At 45.0% G+C, this 13,302-nt stretch overlaps 1 protein-coding gene across 1 annotated transcript in view; it reads right to left on the bottom strand.

The window, feature by feature from the left end:
* The window catches only part of TTC29 (tetratricopeptide repeat domain 29), a 171,309-nt gene extending 158,246 nt beyond the window's left edge, over window positions 1–13,063 (bottom strand). Inside the window, exons 1-5 of the mRNA XM_078766293.1 lie at window positions 12,989–13,063; window positions 11,936–12,128; window positions 9,066–9,292; window positions 6,245–6,430; window positions 4,983–5,195 (exon numbers count right to left, since the gene is read on the bottom strand). Of these exons, the coding sequence (XP_078622419.1) occupies window positions 4,983–5,195; window positions 6,245–6,430; window positions 9,066–9,292; window positions 11,936–11,988 (679 nt within the window). The 5' untranslated portion in view covers window positions 11,989–12,128; window positions 12,989–13,063. The remainder of the gene's footprint in view (window positions 1–4,982; window positions 5,196–6,244; window positions 6,431–9,065; window positions 9,293–11,935; window positions 12,129–12,988) is intronic.
* Between the last annotated feature and the right edge of the window lie 239 nt (window positions 13,064–13,302).

Here is a 13,302-nt window from a genome sequence, read left to right as displayed (position 1 = left end):
CCACGTGACTGATGACGTCATCATTAACACATTTTATTCCCCATGGAGAGTTCTTCACAATGAGCCATGTCTCAATTTTTTCTGTTCAGTACTTTCGGAGATATAGCGGTGCAAATTATTTCGGTTTTTCCAAGATGGCCGCCGAAACACGTGACCGATGACGTCATATATTGGGCACAGTCTATTCCAGGGCAAGACGAATATGTGTGCAAAGTTTGGCGATTTTCCGTGCAACGGTGTAGACGCAGTGCTGCAAACAGACAGACAAACAGACAGACAAACAGACAGACAAACAGACAAACAGACAGACAAACAAACGAACAGATCAACATACTTGCCGGAAAATTTTTTCCGGCAAGTAACAAACAAACGAACAGATCAACATACTTGCCGGAAAATTTTTTCCGGCAAGTAACAAACAGGGGTGAAAACATAACCTCCATGCACCTTTGGTGGCAGAGGTAAAAATATCAATAACTAGAACGCCACTCAGTAGAGCGCATACTCCCGCCGTGGGTCAAGTTGGAATAGTACGATTTCACAAAAGTTTGAGGGAGTAGTTCAGTGACAACACAAGACAAGACAACACAAGACAGACACTGCACAGATATATATTTAGAATATATAGAAGATAATGTTAAAAAAAAAAACAAGGCAATTTCACTTACATTTTCGGATTCAGCGTTCAATTCTATATAAGTGAGTGTATTTTGAGGCATGTGTGACTTCAAATAAAATTGTAAGCCAGAAAAAACGTTCGTTTCATTCCTTAGGGATACAACATGTAAAACTGGCCCAAACGTGAAAACAAAACTCGCTCAATTCAAGTCGTACAAGCTAATGCGACCACTCATTCTTCTGGGAAGAATCCCGTGCACATGCTTGTCACACTTATAAGTCACCTACGTCTTTATAAGTTCATCAAATACTGACACCGCGATTGATATTCGCTGAGGTAAATGTTGATATCTCTTCTCTTCTGAGGTAAAAAAAAAAAAAAAAAAAACAGTTTTAAAGCATTATACGTATCAAACGATACATTTTATGAAACGGGGAAAACGAATACACACTTTGGTGGTTTTAAAATGACAGAATATGTCTATTAGAAAAAGAAAAAAAAGAACCTTGAAGACGACGCTGCTAACAAAATACACCGCTCTAACACATAACCACAAGTTTAAACTACATTTACAACAAATATGAAAACTATTTTCATATCACAATTTTAAATATAGAATATATAGAAGATAATGTTAATAAAAAATGAGCCCCATCTTCCAATGGTAAACAATCCTTCAAAAAAATCCTGGATCCGGAATAATATCCTGAGCTTCACCAAAAACTAATCAATTCTTCCTTATCCCAAGGGCAATCATCCCACCAACTTTCATCCAAATCTGTTCAGAACTTTTCCAGATATCTTGTTCACGAACACACACACACACACACACACACACACACACACACACACACACACACACACACACACACACACACACACCCTCGAATGCATTACTCCCTAGTGGGAGTAATTAAAATTCAGGACAAGACATCGTTACAAAATCAGTTAGAAATAATAAAGTCGAGATTGACCGATTGACCAAGCCGTACTGGACGAACGGAAAGACAGTATTGCAGACAATACGGGACTTTTGAAATGGTGTATGAACGCAAACAAGGAGTTTCGCACATGCGCTGTGTATGTGTTTTCAGCGACTCACTTCCGCTGAATGGGGCACTTTTCATCTACCGTTGCGAGCGCAAAAGACTTAAGTGAAATAGTTTTTATAACATAATTTTCAAGATGTAAACAAAAGAGTCAGCACGTCTCTGGCCATTCTCAGAACAGCCTCAGCATCGGCGAGTCTGACACTTCACTCAGGCAAACTGGCAGGGACAGCAAGCAGCCATCACACTTCAGGACTGGTCTCCGCCCCTTTATTTGATTCAGCCTGAGGATTCTTCCACAGAAACCTTCTCTCCCTTATGCACAGATTTGTCCCATCTCGTCTTCAGTTATCTGGCCCATCCTCTCGCTCTTGGTACTCTGAATCCTGCGGTGAGGCAATTCAACTTGCATTCTCCTGCTGGAAGGTAAGTCCAAATGAAGGCAACATCAGATCATTCCACAAAGCTCACAAGTTTGTATCTATTCTCAGAAAACAGCGTCTGTGCAATCTCTAGAATGAGCTTTCAAACTTGTCTCCCTCCTCTAAAACTCTGTGAAACCTTGTTACGTTTCTCTCTGGAGTAAGCTCCCCTTCTATCCCTTCCCTTTCTCCAAATGGCACCACAGCTGACTCCACTCGTGAGAAGGCCGAATGCCTCAATTCTGTGTTTGCTTTCAAATAGTGTCCCTAACCTCTGTCTTTTTCTTTTCTTTTCTTTCTTTCTCTTTTTTTTTCTTTCTCTCTCTCTCTCTCTCTCTCTCTCTCTCTCTCTCTCTCTCTCTCTTTCTCTCTCTCTCTCTCTCTTTCTCTTTCTCTCTCTCTCTCTCTCTCTCTCTCTCTCTCTCTCTCTCTCTCTCTCTCTCTCTCTCAGATGGTGGCTATGCATGTGTGGTGAGGTACGAGCTGCTCTGCTGTTCTATTCTTTTGTCCCTTTCTGCATCGTATTTCACCTTTTTCCTTCCCCCTGTTTGTTTAGCTTCTTGCTGTGTTCCTAGATGCAAGTCCGACTCACGAAAACATAGAAAATCTGAGAAATATCCATGGATGAGAGGCGTCAAGTTCATACCATTTCCTGTTAATAATACAAGTAAGCAGTGGCAGTTAATATTTAAAAAAACACACACAAAAACACACAAACACACACCCTATTAGCAAGAAATGCAAAGATAGAGTATAATCTCTCATGTGACACCAAAATCAAACAAAAGTATTGTTGTGGTTTTTAGAATCCTTCACTAGTAAATTTTTGTAAATGTTCCCTTATAAATAATCCCCTGTAAATACTCCCATTTTTGGTGTAAAGGTCAAAGGTCGCACCCTAGTTAGGCCATGTACAACACGTAGCATCTTCTTTAGTTATTTCATTCGTCTATGTTTCAGTTAAGGATCTGTTTCCAATAGTTTGACTCTGCGTTGTATTAATCAAATAACCTAGGCCCCTTCAATTATCCCCAATCAATCTATCAATCTATCAATCTATCTCTCTCTCTCTCTCTCTCTCTCTCTCTCTCTCTCTCTCTCTCTCTGTGTCTCTGTCTCTGTCTCTCTCGCCAGTAGCCGTATTGCAGCGTTCGCTGCCTTGGAGCTAAAGCTCGCCCCAAGCCACCATTGCCAGCAGCGTCGCTCCCTTTTGGTTTGTTCCTGCCCGCCGCCATTACGCACGCGGTCAGAGTGGGAGAAAAAGGGAGGAGCAGCCAGGAACACAGGCGTGGCCCCATCAACGCGTCACGAGGGAAGGTAACAATGAACCCTCGCGGCCAATCCGGGCCAAGGCGTGTTCACGGGTAGGCGGAGCAAAGCGGACGCGGCTTGATACGCCAGGCTGGCAATAAAAGCGCGAGCGCGAAGCCTTTTTACGGAGAGGATTCGGGAGATATCGGCAGATGCGAGAGAACAGCGCAGAGGCGGCGAATATAAGAACATTGCGCGGAGGATCGTTTGGGTTGATCGTTTTCGATACGAACTGCCGTGGTTTTGAGAGCGTTCGGCACGCTGTACGTATGCGCATTCCAGCCCCTCGCGTTTGTAAGGTCCGGTCGCGCGCCAACGACGTCAAGCTGCCAGCCGTCCTTCACCCGTGGACCCGGAGCCTGGACCATCCCATCGTCTGGAACCATCTGCCTGGACCTTCCTCCCCTACCAGCTACCTTTCATGTGAGTCTGTCTGTTTGTCCTGGGCGTGTTATATAAGAGTGTATAAGGTTGCCTGCCCTATGTCCTTTTGTTTCCTCCGTCTTGTATATTCCCTTCTTTCATTTCCTCTTTTAGATAGTTGATAAACCATATTTGTTCTTCCTTTACCCTTCTCATTCTTTGGTTCCTCTCATCCGGTCGCTTTAGTCTTTTCCCCATTGAGTACCTGTGGCACGATTTGGCCAACCACTTTAAATCGGGTTTAGTCCCTTTGTTAACGGCTCGAGCTGCGGATTGCTAAACCGCTCGGCAATCTTCCATCTTGTCCGTGGCTCGAGCAGGAGTATCGTCCTGCTTTGCGGAGAGGTTGGCGAAGGTATCTGGGACTCCATTGACCAGTCACCCTGGTCAACCTCAACCCCGCAAAGGAGTGCGATATCTTCTAGGACTCGGACGGCCAGTGTAATAGACGAGGGGATTAAACCCCCCTCGGTAAGGGGAGTGCCATAACCGAGATCCGTAACAGTATATTTATAACAGCCTAAAGAGCTCACACTCCCCCCAGAACTTCCCAACATCATTAATAGTAAATATCATTATTTTAAAAGTTTATTTTAAACCTACCCTGTACATTTGTGAGCCCTAACAACCCAGATATGACATTCGCTTCAGTGTTAAGAAGCACCCAAACTAGATATGGTGTCTCCCTCAGGGAAGTCTGTCTGGTACATGTCATTGGGAGGCCAAGCCATGGACCACAACGATAATTTGCATCTGCTCTGAGCGTTGGAGCACACACCACGAGGACAGCCGATGCTATCTCTGCACCAATGTTAATGTAGTTCAGGCATGATGGGCCAACAGGCTTTTCCCTGGGTTAAATATCCTTGTGGAATGTACAAATACGCCCCAATGATGTGAAGTGAAATGAGCTAATGACGTCAGCACCCAAACCGAATCTGTGGAGGAACATTTTCCATTAAAGAGATGGTATGGGGTGGGGGGAGGCAGTGGTTAGTACATGGATCAAATTTATCTCCAGTACATATTACAAGTAGATGGTATACTTGCAAAAATAGGTCAAACGAGCTCTTTGGTTACAACCATGATATCGATACATAGATTTGCAGTCACATATGTAACGATAACACCCACTCAGACAGACTTCATCAAACAAACCTTTCTTGGACATTTGCAGAGCAACGTGCAGATGTGCTATGGCCTTCTCCGTTTGTCGAGCGGCTAGAAAGCGCTCGGCCAGCACCGAATGGATGCGGTACAGCTTCCGGCTGCAAAGCCGATGTAGGCAACGATCTTTGGCATCTCTCCAGTCTCTTTTCGAAGACAATATTCGAGAAGCCTCAAACTCCTCCAATGCAAGTTCCAGCTTCTCTACATACATTGGAGTAAAAAATAAATAAATTAATTAATGTGCCATCTTGTGTATGTATCTAATACAGTTTGTTACAACTGTATTAGATACATACAATGCTGAACAACATTGAGTTAACAGTGGAGAGGCTCAACTGGGTATATAGATTAAAGTAAATCTAAGAATGAACTATCTACATGAAAGTAGATCTGCATGCAGACTCACATGCCCACCGACTCACATGCCCACTGACTCACATGCCCACTGACTCACATGCCCACTGACTCACATGCCCATTGACTCACAGACTGATTGCAATAGCCTCTCCTGTGGGGGAACAGGTGAGTGGAAGAGAAGCAACGAAGCAACACTAAAGTGGAAGCAAACCTAAAATAAGTGGAAGCAACACCAAAATAAGTGGAAGCATCACCAAAAGAAATGGAAGCAACACCAAAATAAGTGGAAGCAACACCAAAATAAGTGGAAGCATCACCAAAAGAAGTGGAAGCATCACCAAAAGAAGTGGAAGCAACACTAAAAGAAGTGGACGCAACACCAAAATAAGTGGAAGCATCACCAAAAGAAGTGGAAGCATCACCAAAAGAAGTGGAAGCAACACTAAAAGAAGTGGACGCAACACCAAAAGAAGTGGAAGCAACACCAAAAGAAGTGGAAGCAACACCACAAGAAGTGGAAGCAACACCACAAGAAGTGGAAGCAACACCAAAAGAAGTGGAAGCATCACCAAAAGAAGTGGAAGCAACACAAAAAGAAGTGGACGCAACACCAAAAGAAGTGGAAGCAACACCAAAACAAGTGGAAGCAACACCAAAACAAGTGGAAGCAACACCAAAATAAGTGGAAGCAACACCAAAAGAAGTGGAAGCATCACCAAAAGAAGTGGACGCAACACCAAAAGAAGTGGACGCAACACTAAAAGAAGTGGAAGCAACACCAAAAGAAGTGGAAGGAACACTAAAGGAAAGCCTTGCACCACAGTGGTGTGGGTCTGCCACAGCTTTGTAGACAATGGACACTCAATTTAACCAGGAAGAGCTCAAGTTCGCACCCATTTTCTCGTAAATTTCTCCCAGGTGTGCGTGCGCCTCGGCCTGCCTGTGACCCTCGTCTTGAGCGATCCTTTGTGCTGCCTCCAGGCATGTGTGGTAAAAGTGGTGAGCGAGACACAGCTGACCCATCGAGTCGAATTGCTGAGCCAGTGAATGCCTTGACTTGTACTCATCCATTGGGTTTCCTATTTAAATACAGTGGGAAGGATGACAAAGTCACGTTTATACTGGTCATGGATTAGATCCACATTTAAAAAACATCTCAATTTAACTGGCAATGCTGGGACTTGGGTCCATACAAGGCATTACATATTCAAATCCTACATACCCAGTAATGCATGATCAACTAGAACGGCACTCGGTGTAGCGCATACCTCCGCTAGGGCAGATAGTTTACGTTTTGTATCCCACTGATAGGCCAGATCCCAATCCAGGTCTTCACCAAAATCAAACCAATTCGTCCTTGACTCACACCCAACATGTCCACCAAGTTTTGTCCGAAACAGTCCACAACATTTTGAGATATCCTGCTCACAGACAGACATCTGTGATAAAATGTACAAGGCTTTCATTATTGTACATTTTACAGACGAGAGAAGAGACGGGAAGTTAGTGATGACAAGAAAGTCTGACAGACAGACATGGGTGAAAAGATAACAAAACGAAACTTGGTTGTTGTATAGCCCCAGACAGTTCTCTGGAATAAGCCCATGACACAGAGACAGCCAATTGATCTCCCAGGAATGACTCGGACATCCCCCACATCCAGGATGGTGTACCCCTGCCTTCATGAAGTTAGAGAGACAGAGTCAGAGACAGAGACAGAGATAGACACAGAGAGACAGAGACAGAGAGACAGAGAGACAGAGAGACAGAGAGAGAGAGAGAGAGACAGAGTCAGAGACAGAGAGAGAGAGAGAGAGAGAGAGAGAGAGAGAGAGAGAGAGAGACAGAGACAGAGACAGAGACAGAGAGACAAGAGAGACAGAGAGACAGACACAGAGTCAGACACGGAGACAGACACAGAGACAGACACAGAGACAGACACAGAGACAGACACAGAGACAGACACAGAGACAGACACAGAGACAGACACAGAGTCAGACACAGAGACAGACACAGAGACAGACACGGAGTCAGACACAGAGACAGACACAGAGACAGACACAGAGACAGACACAGAGACAGACACAGAGACAGAGAGGGACACAGAGAGAGAGAGACAGACAGAGACAGAGAGACAGAGAGAGAGAGAGAGAGAGAGAGAGAGAGAGAGAGAGACAAGAGGAAAAGGGCCGGTCCATCGGCACCAATCGGCTCTTTGATCGTGACCACGCTGTCCTAAGGAATCCGGGAAGCAGGGAAGAATGGGGAAGATTTTGCCACCGGCTTTTGTTGGGGGTATAACCACCGCCATGAGGTGTCCCTGATAGTTGTCGAAACTTTGTGGATTGGATGGGTGTGTGGCAGGACGAATTGATTCGATTTTGGTAAAGATCTCAATGTGGATCCGTATACGAGATTTTGAAAAAAGAGTTAAGCGATTCTTCACCATTGAGTGATAGAGCCAAAAACGATGTATGGCAAGATATGTTATAAAGTTGTGGATGGATTATGATAAAACTAGGTGGAGGAGTTGGTTACGTGACAATAACAAGCCAATTCGATTTTGGTTCAGGTCCGAATCGAGACCCGGCCTATCAGTGGGATACAAAACGTAAACTGTTCAGCCTGGTGGAGGTGTGCGCTCTACCGAGTGTCGTTATAGTTACCTCCACCACCAAAGGTGGATGGAGGTTATGTTGTCACCCCTGTCTGTCTGTGAACTAGATATCTCAAAAAGTTGTGGACGGATTCGGACGAAATGAGCTGGAGAGGTAACGTATGCGACAAGGACGAAATGTGCTGGAGAGGTAACGTATGCGACAAGGACGAAATGTGCTGGAGAGGTAACGTATGCGACAAGGACGAAATGTGCTGGAGAGGTAACGTATGCGACAAGGACGAAATGTGCTGGAGAGGTAACGTATGCGACAAGGACGAAATGTGCTGGAGAGGTAACGTATGCGACAAGGACGAAATGAGCTGGAGAGGTAACATATGTGACAAGGACGAAATGTGCTGGAGAGGTAACGTATGCGACAAGGACGAAATGTGCTGGAGAGGTAACGTATGCGACAAGGACGAAATGAGCTGGAGAGGTAACGTATGCGACAAGGACGAAATGAGCTGGAGAGGTAACGTATGCGACAAGGACGAAATGTGCTGGAGAGGTAACGTATGCGACAAGGACGAAATGTGCTGGAGAGGTAACGTATGCGACAAGGACGAAATGTGCTGGAGAGGTAACGTATGCGACAAGGACGAAATGATTAGACTTTGGTGAAGATCTGGATCCGATTTCCATCATGAATGATCTTTACATCATTAACTTGGCCAAAAATGTACAAGATTGGTTCATTCATCATCAATATGCTATTGTACTTTACTTACACGTCATGTAGAAGTAAAATAAGGTCAATCAAATGCATGTGTATACATCAGGGTGATCAAACTCTTTACAGACCAAAACCAATTTTAGATGAAGTTGTAGTTCCATGTCGAGTGTGTAGTATTTCAGGTAGGTACTGCAGTATTTACATATAGTACTGTAGGAAGAGTTGGTCAATATAAATAATGTCCCATTGATTTAACAAACTCCACAAAACAAAGTCTCCTGGTTATTAAAGATCCTTCAGAACTTAGTAACTATTTTCGGACATGAAGAGTAAAAAACGATAAAAACATCAGTGAAGCCGACTGGCCTCCAACAGTACTTGCCGAGTCTTCTGGCATCCTCAGCTTTAGTTAAAAAGTGTCGGAAGAGTTCCAGGTTTCTTTGCTGAAACTCCAGGAGTGGCGGGCACTCTGCGGGATGCGAGTCAGGTGGGATCGCAGCTGCAGCTTCCCTGCTCTCTTGTACCAGTTGGAAGACCTCGGAAAAGGTGTAGAAGTAGCCCTCACTCAGCAACTTTACACACCAACGTGCAAACGCAGATGAACAGTTTCTGGAAAATAATGTGTGAGTTAGTGAAGAAAGGATAAACAGGAGGGGTTAGTGATGAAAGGATAAAGAGGGAGAGTTAGTGATGAAAGGGATAAAGAGGGAAAGTTAGTGATGAAGGGATAAAGAGGGAGTGTTAGTGATGAAAGGGATAAACAGGAGGGGTTAGTGATGAAAGGATAAAGAGGGAGAGTTAGTGATGAAAGGGATAAAGAGGGAGAGTTAGTGATGAAGGGATAAAGAGGGAGTGTTAGTGATGAAAGGGATAAACAGGAGGGGTTAGTGATGAAAGGATAAAGAGGGAGAGTTAGTGATGAAAGGGATAAAGAGGGAGAGTTAGTGATGAAAGGGATAAAGAGGGAAAGTTAGTGATGAAAGGGATAAAGTGGGAGAGTTAGTGATGAAGGGATAAAGAGGGAGAGTTAGTGATGAAAGGGATAAAGAGGGAGAGTTAGTGATGAAAGGGATAAAGTGGGAGAGTTAGTGATGAAAGGGATAAAGAGGGAGAGTTAGTGATGAAAAGGATAAACAGGAGGGGTTAGTGATGAAAGGATAAAGAGGGAGAGTTAGTGATGAAAGGGATAAAGAGGGAAAGTTAGTGATGAAGGGATAAAGAGGGAGAGTTAGTGATGAAAAGGATAAACAGGAGGGGTTAGTGATGAAAGGATAAAGAGGGAGAGTTAGTGATGAAAGGGATAAAGAGGGAAAGTTAGTGATGAAGGGATAAAGAGGGAAAGTTAGTGATGAAAGGGATAAAGTGGGAGAGTTAGTGATGAAGGGATAAAGAGGGAGAGTTTTTGAGGAAGGTATAAAGAGGGAAAGTAAGTGATGAATGGATAAAGAGGGAAAGTTATTGAGGAAGGTATAAAGAGGGAGAGTTAGTGATGAATGGACAAAGAGGGAAAGTTATTGAGGAAGGTATAAAGAGGGAGAGTTAGTGATGAAAGGGATAAAGAGGGAAAGTTATTGAGGAAGGTATAAAGAGGGAGAGTTAGTGATGAAGGGATAAAGAGGGAGAGTTAGTGATGAAAGGGATAAAGAGGGAAAGTTAGTGATGAAAGGGATAAAGTGGGAGAGTTAGTGATGAAGGGATAAAGAGGGAGAGTTATTGAGGAAGGTATAAAGAGGGAAAGTTAGTGATGAATGGACAAAGAGGGAAAGTTATTGAGGAAGGTATAAAGAGGGAGACTTAGTGATGAATGGACAAAGAGGGAAAGTTATTGAGGAAGGTATAAAGAGGGAGAGTTAGTGATGAAAGGGATAAAGAGGGAGAGTTAGTGATGAAGGGATAAAGAGGGAAAGTTATTGAGGAAGGTATAAAGAGGGAGAGTTAGTGATGAATGGACAAAGAGGGAAAGTTATTGAGGAAGGTATAAAGAGGGAGAGTTAGTGATGAATGGACAAAGAGGGAAAGTTATTGAGGAAGGTATAAAGAGGGAGAGTTAGTGATGAAAGGGATAAAGAGGGAAAGTTATTGAGGAAGGTATAAAGAGGGAGAGTTAGTGATGAAAGGGATAAAGAGGGAAAGTTATTGAGGAAGGTATAAAGAGGGAGAGTTAGTGATGAAACGGATAAAGAGGGAAAGTTATTGAGGAAGGTATAAAGAGGGAGAGTTAGTGATGAATGGACAAAGAGGGAAAGTTATTGAGGAAGGTATAAAGAGGGAGAGTTAGTGATGAAAGGGATAAAGAGGGAGAGTTAGTGATGAAGGGATAAAGAGGGAAAGTTATTAAGGAAGGTATAAAGAGGGAGAGTTAGTGATGAATGGACAAAGAGGGAAAGTTATTGAGGAAGGTATAAAGAGGGAGAGTTAGTGATGAATGGACAAAGAGGGAAAGTTATTGAGGAAGGTATAAAGAGGGAGAGTTAGTGATGAAAGGGATAAAGAGGGAAAGTTATTGAGGAAGGTATAAAGAGGGAGAGTTAGTGATGAAAGGGATAAAGAGGGAAAGTTATTGAGGAAGGTATAAAGAGGGAGAGTAAGTGATGAAAGGGCTAAAGAGGGAAAGTTAGTGATGAAAGGGATAAAGAGGGAGAGTTAGTGATGAAGGGATAAAGAGGAGTGTCTCCTCACAGATAGCCTCCAATGTCCCCTCGCATGTCTCCTCATATGTCCCATCGCATGTCCCATCGCATGTCCCCTCACATGTCCCCTCACATGTCCCCTCGCATGTCCAATCGGATTACTGCTCACATGTCCCATCGCATGTCCAATCGCATTACCCCTCACATATCCCATCGCATGTCCAATCGCATTACCCCTCACATGTCCCATCGCATGTCCAATCGCATTACTTCTCACATATCCCATCGCATGTCCAATCGCATTACCCCTCACATGTCCCATCGCATGCTTCCTCGTATGTCCACTCACGTGTCCCCTCGCATGTCCCATCGTATGACCCCTCGTATGCCGTTTGACTGCTGTTGTAGCTAACTCGAAGACATGGTGAACAGAAGTTGAAATTGATACCAAATTAATGAGAGAAAGCAAAACACGCAGCCATCCAGGATGATGATGATGATGATGATGATGATGATGATGATGATGATGATGATGATGATGATGGTGATGATGATGATGAATGATTATGGTAACTCCGTGCACAGCAATAGTTATATCATCATGGTAATTGAAAATTCGAACCTTTCGGATGCCATACTGGGTATTACACGAGGAGGAAGCTTCAGATCATCCATGAACCGAAACACTGTACAAAAGAAACGTGATGAGGACAGAACATGTTCAGGGTTGATGGTCCGTCCGTATGACGTCAGAACTCCAACAGAACAACTAATGTTGATAAGCAAGAACAATGACCTCTTCAAGCAACCGCTCCCTATGGTAACGGCCAAGGGGAGGAGAGAAGGAGGGAGGGGAGGAAAGGAGGAAGGGGGGATGGGAGGAGAGGAGAGGGGATGGGAGGAGAGGAGAGGGGAGGGGAGGGGAGGGGAGGGGAGAGGAGGGGGGAGGGGAGGGGAGAGGAGGGGGGAGAGGAGGGGGGAGGGGAGGGGAGAGGAGGGGGGAGGGGAGGGGAGAGGAGAGGGGAGGGGAGAGGAGGGGGGAGGGGAGAGGAGGGGAGAGGAGGGGGGAGGGGAGAGGAGGAGGGAGGGGGGGAGGGGAGAGGAGGGGGGAGGGGAGAGGAGGGGGGAGGGGAGGGGAGAGGAGGGAGGAGGGGAGGGGAGAGGAGGGGGGAGGGGAGAGGAGGGGGGAGGGGAGGGGAGAGGAGGGGGGAGGGGAGGGGAGAGGAGGGGGGAGGGGAGGGGAGGGAAGGTAAAGAGGGGGGAGGAAAGGGAAGGGAAAGAGGGAGGAGGGGAGGGGGGAAGGGAAAGAGGGAGGAGGGGGAGGGGGGAAGGGAAAGAGGGAAGAAGAGGAAGGGAAAGAGGGAGGAGGGAAGGGAAAGAGGAAGGAGGGGGGAAGGGGGAGTTATGTTATTAGCTTTATGATTATTAATTTAACCCTTTCAGTACGGATGACGCCCAGTGCCGCAACCCGCGAAAAAGTTTTGTGTACGCGAATGACCTTACTACACGTCATCGACTATACCGATAAATAGATCGTCAGTACGTGGTTGCATTACCGTACCAAAATGCCAAATCAATCCCGTACCGAGGGTATTTTTATCAAAAAAAAATCCCGTACTCAAAGGGTTAATACCATTGCAGAGTACCCAACCCGCCGGGCGATCTTGTTCCAAACCTGCAACACGTCCTGCTGACACGTCCCTTTACTTGGGCGGTGTATCAGCAGCCGACGGCTGCCTCGCTCATTCCCGAAAGAATTAACCCAGATCACATATATGAATCCAAAACATGCCTACTCCTTATGTGCATATATAATACATGTGCATATGGTTATATAGCTCGAATAATTCCAATTGCACCGACTGACCCCCCCCAACCCCTTCCTCCTCCTCCCTCCCGCCTCCTCCCCCCCAAAGAGAAAAATTCCAAGATGGACAAAAAAAGTTTTTGTTTTTTTCAAAACCTGATGGAATGAAACAAAACTTCCAC

The sequence above is a fragment of the Myxine glutinosa genome, chromosome 12 (assembly GCF_964187855.1).
Source record: "Myxine glutinosa chromosome 12, kmMyxGlut1.1, whole genome shotgun sequence".
Taxonomy (NCBI): Eukaryota; Metazoa; Chordata; class Myxini; order Myxiniformes; family Myxinidae; genus Myxine; species Myxine glutinosa.
The sequence above is the reverse complement of the archived record's forward strand: the minus strand, read 5'-3'. Positions and strand labels throughout refer to the sequence as shown.